General features: G+C 51.5%; 1 protein-coding gene and 1 long non-coding RNA gene across 5 annotated transcripts in view; one reads left to right on the top strand and one right to left on the bottom strand.

Annotated features, from left to right (window-relative positions):
• Positions 1–678: 678 nt before the first annotated feature.
• LOC127387987 (uncharacterized) lies at positions 679–2152 on the bottom strand. The gene is made up of 2 exons (XR_007890258.1): positions 2064–2152; positions 679–1401 (listed from the first exon to the last, which is right to left on the bottom strand). It is a non-coding gene; the product is annotated as an uncharacterized LOC127387987 (long non-coding RNA).
• LEKR1 (leucine, glutamate and lysine rich 1) overlaps positions 1807–8139 on the top strand; it is a 43710-nt gene continuing 37377 nt past the window's right edge. For all 4 annotated transcript variants that reach the window (XM_051626930.1, XM_051626929.1, XM_051626928.1 and 1 more), the window contains exon 1: positions 1807–2154. In XM_051626930.1, the coding sequence (XP_051482890.1) occupies positions 2107–2154 (48 nt within the window). In that variant the 5' untranslated portion in view covers positions 1807–2106. The remainder of the gene's footprint in view (positions 2155–8139) is intronic.

Raw genomic sequence — 8139 nt, 5'->3', positions numbered from 1 at the left:
GGTTGTAGTGAGGTGGGGGTTACTCTCTTCTCCCAAGGAGCAAGTGATAGAGTAAGAGGAAGTGGCCTCAACTTGTGCCAGGGGAGGTTTGGACCTGATATTACACCCTGGCCCAGGCTGCCCAGGGCAGGGGTGGAGTCCCCATTCCTGGAAGGAGTTCAAAGCCGTGTAGATGCGGTGCTGAGGGACATGGGGCAGTGGGGACTTGGTGGTGCTCGCTTAATGGTCGGACTTGATGGTCTTCAAGCTCCTTTCCAACCCAAACGATTCTGTGATTGTATAATTCTGTGAAGGCTTTGGGCATAGAACAATTGCTTTGGGCACACAGAAGGTGCTTTGGGCAGGCGGGAATCGCTTCGGGCGGGCTGGAAGTCGGCTCTGGGAGGTGAGGAGCCTGGCTGTGCTCACGGCCCCTCATCCCCAGCATCCCACGCCTGCGCCGGGTCCAGGTGGGGAGAGAGAGCCAGGCTGTGCCAGCTGCCTCGCCGGGGCCGTGGGGCAAGGCAGACGGCCCTTGTGGCACGGCGGATGGGACCTGATAAAAACGAGTCTCCTGGCAGCTCGGTTTCTGACCCGCACCAAAGGGGCCCCTCGTGAAATAACCAGAGACGAAAAGGAGGGGTGAGGAGAATGCGAAATGAGTTGCACTGAAGTGGGACCATTCTGGAAACTCCCGGCTCTCACAGCTTTTTCTGGTTTATTTATTTTTACAGCTTCTCTGTGCCCTCGAGTGGGTTTCAGTGGGCGCTGGCAGCGCAGAGCTGCTTCACGTGGAGCCTGAGCACGTGCCTCTGCTTTGACACGTAGCTCACCCGGGCGTGAGGATCGGTTCTGGGGCAACAGCTCCAGGGCTGTGCTGTGAAACCAGGACGGCGTTTGTGCCGCTCTCCTCCCTCTCCAGAGCCAGCTCCAGCCCTGGCAGGGCAGCTCCTCCGTCCCCAGGTATTCATTTTACACCGGGCTGGTGCAAGGTCCTCCAGCTGGGTTGGAGCAATCCCTGGTATCGATACAGACTGGGGAAGGAGGGGATGGAGAGCAGCCCTGCAGGAAGGGACTTGGGGGTACTGGTAGACGAAAAGCTGAACATGAGCCAGCAACCCAGAAACCAGCTGTGTCTTGGTTGGTCCCTGCATCACCAGCAGCATGACCGGCAGGACAAGGGAGAGGGTTGTCACCCTCTGCTCTGCTCTGGTGAGATTCCCTACAGTGCTGGGTCCATCCCTGAGGTCCCTAACATGAGAAGGACATGGACCTACTGCAGCAAGTCCAGAGGAGGCCACAGAGATGATCAAAGGGCTGGAGCAGCTCTGCTCTGGGGACAGGCTGAGTGAGGGTGCTCAGCCCGGAGGAGAGAAGGCTCCAGGGAGACCTTGGGAGTATTTTTCAACACTTCATGGGAGCCTATAAGAAAGATGGGAACAAACTTTTTAGCAGGGCCCGTAGCAACAGAACAGGGGGTGACGGTTTGACACTGAATGGAGGCGAAATTCAGACTAGACATTAGGAAGGAATTGTTGATGCTGAGGCTGGTGAGACACCCCGGTTGCCTAGAGGGGGGGGGGCTGCCCCATCCCTGGGAACAGCCCGGGCTGGATGGGGCTTGGAGCAGCCTGCGCGGGTTGCCGATGTTCCTGCCGGGGCCGGGGGCCGGGGCAGGGGGGCCGGGGCAGGGGGGCCGGGGGCCGGGGGGCAGCCCTCGCCCCTCGCCCCTCGCTCCGCGCCGGGACCCCGCAGGCGCAGGCGCGGCGCCGCGCGCCGTTGCCGTGGTGACGGAGGAAGCCGCGGTAAGAAAATGGCCGCCCCCGCTGCCCGCCCTCCCCCCGCTCCCTCCGGGGCCCCGGCCTCCCTCGCCTCCCGCGGGGGGTGGCCCCGGCCCGGGGGCTCCGGGCGGCCCGTCCCGGCCCGTTCTCCCTCGCCCCCACCGCGCCCCGCGGGGGCGGTCCCCGAGCCGGCGGTGCGGGCCCGGGCAGGCCGCGCCGGGCTGGCGCCGACTTTTCCCCGCTCGGGGCTGAGGAAACGTGCGGCCCCGGTCGCTGACGGCGGGTTCTGACCCTCCCTGTCACCTCTGGCAGCTTCCCCGACCCCGCCGCGGAGCCTCGGGAGGCCATGGAGCGGCGCGTCCCCGTCCACACGCTGCCCGAGGGGATTCGCAAGGTAGGCCGCGGGGCAGGCAGCAGTGCAGGCCGCGGGGCAGGCAGCAGTGCAGGCCGCGGGGCAGGCCGCGGGGCAGGCCGCGGGGCAGGCCGCGGCCCTGCAGGCACCGCGGGCTGCTGCCCCGGCACGTCAGCCGGCACGTTTCGGTCCTGGTTTTATCTCGGGTGTGTTGTAGGGTGTGTCACGATCCGTGAAGTGTAATCACGTGCTCGCGCTGTAGGAGCGCGGCAGAGGAACGTCCTCGCTGGGTGACAGTGCTGTTCCCTCTAGGCGAGTACCAGGTTTTAGCCTGCACGGTCATGGGGTTTGTTGCCATAACGTGGAAACGACTGCAGAGCAGAACATGTAACAGTTCCCAAGGAGTGTCCATCCAAACAGGAACAGGACATTCCCCTCCATCTTTTCTTGTGCCTTCTGTGTGTGAGGCTGTGCTGTTGCTCGGGAGACAGACTCTAACAGTGCTGCTCTGCAGACGGGTTAACTTCTGGGGAGGCTCTTCCTGTGCAGGGATGCACACAAGTGGAACATGAGGCACTTCTGGCAACGCTGTGAAGTTAGTACTTCGGCAATAAACCACCCTGCTGTCCTCAGTTTTTTGGTATGCATCTTCTAATCGACAAGTAATTTAAAAGCTTTATGGACTCAGACTAACACAGCCCGGAGAAATTCTTCCTGGAATAGTCCAGGAAACTGTTGAGACAATTTCTGATTTCTGAGAATTCAAGGATGGGTAAGATAGCCAGAAGAAGGCAAGAGGACTGCTTGCCCTTAAAGAAGGGGGGGAGAAGAACCTGGGAAATTTACCACCTCATTAGCAGCTGTTTTGGTAGCAGGAAAGAGACGTTTGTTTATTCAGGAATGAATTTGCAAACATCAGCAGGTTAAGGTGGCTGGCAAAAACCAGTGCAGGTTCCTCAGAAAACAGTTGGACCAAGTTGTTGGATGAAGTACATCAGGGAATTGTTCTGGAGATAGCATTGCTGAGTATTTCCTTTGTTGACTTCAGGCTGTGCTTTGGTGGCACTTCAGCTGCCTGTCCCTTGTTTGGATCAGCTGCTGGTCCCAGTGCTGGCAGGAGGAGGAAGCAGGTGTGGGTGCAGAGAGGGGGCGAGATGACAGTGCTTGCTGTTTTCCTTGGAGCTGGGACCTTTGGTTCCAATAAGCAGTCCACTGATGCCATTCTGGGAGGGGCTGTGAGTGCTCTGGGAACAGCATTAAACTTCACATTTTTAGTAAGAATAAAGCATATTTTAAAAGTGTCAGTTCAATGCACTGATGCAAAATATAAAGCAACTGAGTAAGCTGCCTTGTTGTTTGCCAGACCTAACACTGAGGGCTACAGTGAAGTTTTAAGCAGAATAACATCAACAAAGTTCATGTTGCAAGGAAATAAGGTATTAAGTGTATTAGTACAGGAATAGCACATGAAACTTGGGCCTTTGTTGCTGCTCAGTTCAGGGCTGTTGAGGTGTCAGTTCTGTAAGAAAAATAAAGTGACTGAAGGGAATCTAGAAGAGAGCAAAAATAAAGAGCTTTAAAATCCTGCTTTTCTGGGAAAGTGTAATAAAACTGGCTTTATTTTAGAAAATATGTGGAGGCACAGTAACAGTACTCACATGTGTAGGAGGGTGGTGGTTGTCCTTCAGCTCCAAATGAATCTTCTCAGCTTTCTGGACTTGCTTTGGTTAAATGCTATGAAAATCCAGGTGCAGGGGTGGTTGAGCTGAGAGGACAGCTGACCCAGGGGAGCTGTGGAATTTCTCCAGTGGCACGGGGGGTGGGAGGGCAGGCAAGGCAAACTTGTGCTTTGGAGTGGAGGATTAGGCAGGAAAGCTCTGCAGATCCCTTGCAGTTCTGTGGTAGGAGGAAACAAGAAGCTCTGTACAGAAGGCCCAGTACCTCCAGACAGGTACATGAACGTTCCTGTCCCATCCCACCCTGCCCCTCAGTAGGAGACACGTGAGCTCCAAGGCAATGACAGCCCAAGCCTTTGGGATCAGTTAGGAGCTGGGGTTTTACATATCCTTTGCTGCTGCTTGTCTCCTCACTCAGCTGACTTGCATTGTACTTGCAGTGGAGTTACAAGATGCAGAGCTTGATTACAAGTAATTCTCACCATTTCCTGTCCTTGTATTTTCTACCTTTGATGTACACAAGTTGTTATTCCCCTCACATTCCCCCTTCTTGGATTTTACAGCATCTCTTTTGGAGTCCTGCTTTTAGATTGCTCCCAACATATGCAGAACTCGTGCCAGCTGTGGATTGCTCTGCCAAACTGAGCACATGCTCCCAGCCTGCAGTTTGCTGGCCAGAGGAGCCATGTGTGTCTGGAGGGACTGTGCTCAGCGTGGAGATTCCAGCTGCAGAATAGTCACTGCTAGGTGCTGGTGTAAGTGGGCTGGCTGGAGGCTGGGTTGTTGTGCTGACAAGGGATCAAGCAGCTGTCTGAAAGGAGTGGATGCAGGCCAGAGCTCTCCTCATTCCTCTCCATTGTGCTTTTAGAGGATGGAGGAGCTTCACAAGGTGTTTTCAATACTTGGAGCAGTACAGTAGCTGCCTCTAAAACTGCACTCTAGTAGAGGATACTGCTGAGAGGGGAAGGGAGCATCTTGTGTCAGTCTGAAGCAGCCTGTTCTGCAGCCTGTCCTACTGCCAAAGTCTGCCTGGGAGAAAGACCTGTGGGAGTAAAGCAAGCCAGGGACGTGATGGCAGAAGTTGGTATAGAATCATAGAATCCCAGACTGGTTTGGGTGTGAAGGGACCTTAAAGACCATCTCGTTCCAACCCCCTGCATGGGCAGGGACACCTCCCAGCAGCCCAGGTTGCTCCAAGCCCCATCCAACCTGCCCTTCAACACTGCCAGGGATGGGGCAGCCACAGCTTCTCTGGGCAACCTGGGCCAGGCTCTCACCACCTCAGTATAAACTGAGCATTTGCAGCCTGGGTCCATTAGGTGTTTCCCACTCTGTGTGTTACATTTTAAAGAGAGTTTGGATCTAGAGAAGAGTTTTCTTGGTATTTTGTTAATGAAATGATAGGTGTCAAGGAACTTAAGGTTCTGATCAATTTCACCTTCTAAAATTCTGACACAACTTGCTATTGCCCTGCTTCTCTCTCTCTCTCTTGTTCCTTTTACTGCTCTCCTACCTCTTTCACACAATGTGCATTGCAGGATGGTGCTAAATGGAAAAAACCCTGCAGGTAATTAACCATCCACATCTGTTATTGAAGCTGGTAGTATTTTTTTTTTTTTGTACTTACAGTTGCATACTCCTTAGGAACTAATTATTACTAAAGATCTAAGTTGTGGTTTGTTTCTAAAAAAACCCTGAAAACCTGTTAGCAGTTTCCTGAGAATGGTAAAGAAGAGGTTAGTGTTTCCTTTACTCCAACACTACGGTTGTGTATTTTTGGGGAGTTCTCTTTTTGTTTGGGTTAGTTTGTTGTTAGGTTGTTTTTTTTCCCCTCAAGAGAAAGAAGATGGTTTTGTTGTACCTTGTTAGCTGTCTGTTGCTAGTGTGAAGACAAATCTTTTATAAGTTAGTGAACTTACTGAAGCTCTGTGCTTCTTTTAGCATTGTCCAGTTAATGTAGGTAGGTGGGAAGATCTAGTTCTTCCCTGAAGATCTTACTGAAGTGTCCCAAGTCCTCAAAGTAGCAAACAAGAAGTTGTATTTAACTTTATATTTTATTGGCAAATAAATAACCTTTGCTTAACATAGATCATAAAATTAATAGAGCAAAAGATACCCGTGCAGGGGAGTAGTTCTCTCACCCGAGGAGCTTAGGCAAGCAAGCAGAGCAGGAACTCTGAAGCTGTGTTACCCATCAGAACAGAACGTTCCCGTGGTATCCAGCTCTCACCAAACACCATGTGCATTGCTAGTACCAAATGGTTACTCGTTGGATTTGCCATGTGTGCTTTAAGTTGAGCACATTATGGTATCTTTATGGGCACTTTGTTATCTTTTGTTTTTCTTGCTGTCTTGGAACCCGAGGTTATTTTTTTTTAAGGGGTTCTGACATAGTTCCAGTTGTGTTAATTAGCTCAAGAAGCTGTCCTGTCCTCCAGGCCTAGCCTGGAGAAGTGAACAACGTGGCTGTGTATCTGGTACTTAGAATATTGACACCAACGTGGACTCAGGAGCAGCAGCGTTTCCCTTTGTGCCCTCCAGATGAACAGGGGAACATCCACGTGCAGAATGGCAGGAGGTCTTTCCAAAGTCTGTTGTCACGTACCTTTCAGATGCTTCTCAAGATGATGTTCATGAGTTGCCCCCATGCCCACTGACATTTTCAGTACTTGGCTCAAGAATTTTTAGCATTTGCATTTGGTTGGGATGTCCAGCTCCAGCTCTCTGAAAGTTCTGGAAGGCTGTAATGGCCTTTGGAGATGTTAGAAAATAGCAGATATTTTGGGAAGAAGCCCCTGTGTTATCACCTGGAAAGCTCTCAGCAGTGAACTGGTTACCCTGGTTGATTTGGGAAAACCAGCTCCCAGGCTTTGTAACTGCTGTGTGTTGTGGTGTCAGAGAAAGCAGATCTGAGCTTGGATCACCCTCTTCTGTTCTCAGTGTGAGCCTTCTGGAGTCACTGGTGGTCACCTAGGGCAGGAAAGGATTTGAAGCTCTTGCTGTACTCAGAGCTGGGGCTGTCTTCCCTGTATCCAAGCTTTTCCCATAAGGTTAGGGCTGGATTCTTTTATTCAGGCTTTTCTCTACCCTTTCTGCAACTGGCATCTAAGTACAGTGCCGGGCATTGGAGGGGCTGCAGTGCTTGTTGTGTTGGAGCCAGCTGGGTTGTAGTTAGGAGGGGCTTCCCAACTGCAGCTGCAGATGCCAAACCTCAGTGTTGTCAGGCAGAGATGGGGTTAACAATGGGCTAAATGACCTGTGTGTGCAGACATTGTCCTGTCCTTGCGCTGTCCTGGGGCTCAGCTCAGAAGGGGTCTCTGCTGGAGTGTGCTGTCCTGCCTCCCAAAAGGGGCTGGGAGCACCAGGAAGGTCCGAGGGCCTGTGGGACACGTGGAGGGACTTTGCAGGTCAGTGTGTGCAGCTCCTGACTGTGCAACACAGTAATTTATGGTTTGTTAGTCAGTTTTACTCACAGGAAAAAATGAGAGCTACCTGAAATCTGAGTATTATTTCCTGTCGTGACCAACAGATTGCTTGGGGGCATGTTTTGAATAAACTCTGGGGAGCAGGCCATTCTGTTTTCACTGCTAGCCCCTTGCTGTGCTCTTCCTATGTGTTCAAAGCGGGTCCTCTGGTTTTTATTTTGCAGCTGCTATTTTATGGAAGTTGAGCAAATATTTATGGGTGCAGCATGACTTAGCACTGCAGTCTGTATTACTTTAGAACGAGATGCTGACTGGAAACTTGACTCACAATTAACTTCTTTTGAAGAAGTTTCTACTGAAACTCTTAAAAATTGTTCTTTGAATAATAATAAAAGATAATTTAAAATCATCTCTTCAGTTTTCCATGTAGAGCAGGAGACTCCACTTTCTTCCTAGAGTATCAGTTGTGTGGTCTGAGTGATGACTTGTTTCTGTGTGTGGAGGGACTTGGCTGGTTGGTAGGAGAGGGACAGACAGCATGAGAGAAATGAAAGTAGCACCATGGCAGAGCAGGAAAAAGGAAGTAGATTTGGATACGGAAGAATCAAGTAGAGGTAAAACAATCAATATGCAGAAGTCATTCAAGAGCACCCAGCTGCAGCATGAGAATACTTTTTTTTTCTTGAGTTTCATGTATTGTTCTGCTACTGCTGAGTTACGTGCCTGAGGAGCACTGGGTGGTGGAAGGAGGATGGGAAGAGCTGCAGGTCCCTTAGGCTCCCCCTCCCCTGCACTGTAAAATCAATGTGCAAGGAGTATGTCTGTGCTCATGGCTCTATGTTTGGCTTTCACAGAAACCTATTCAAAGCTTTTTAAAGAATCTCGTTAATTAAGGAGTTGAGTTCTGGCTTTTAAAAGTCACAGCT

The sequence above is a fragment of the Apus apus genome, chromosome 8 (genome assembly GCF_020740795.1).
Source record: "Apus apus isolate bApuApu2 chromosome 8, bApuApu2.pri.cur, whole genome shotgun sequence".
Taxonomy (NCBI): domain Eukaryota; kingdom Metazoa; phylum Chordata; class Aves; order Apodiformes; family Apodidae; genus Apus; species Apus apus.
The sequence above is the reverse complement of the archived record's forward strand: the minus strand, read 5'-3'. Positions and strand labels throughout refer to the sequence as shown.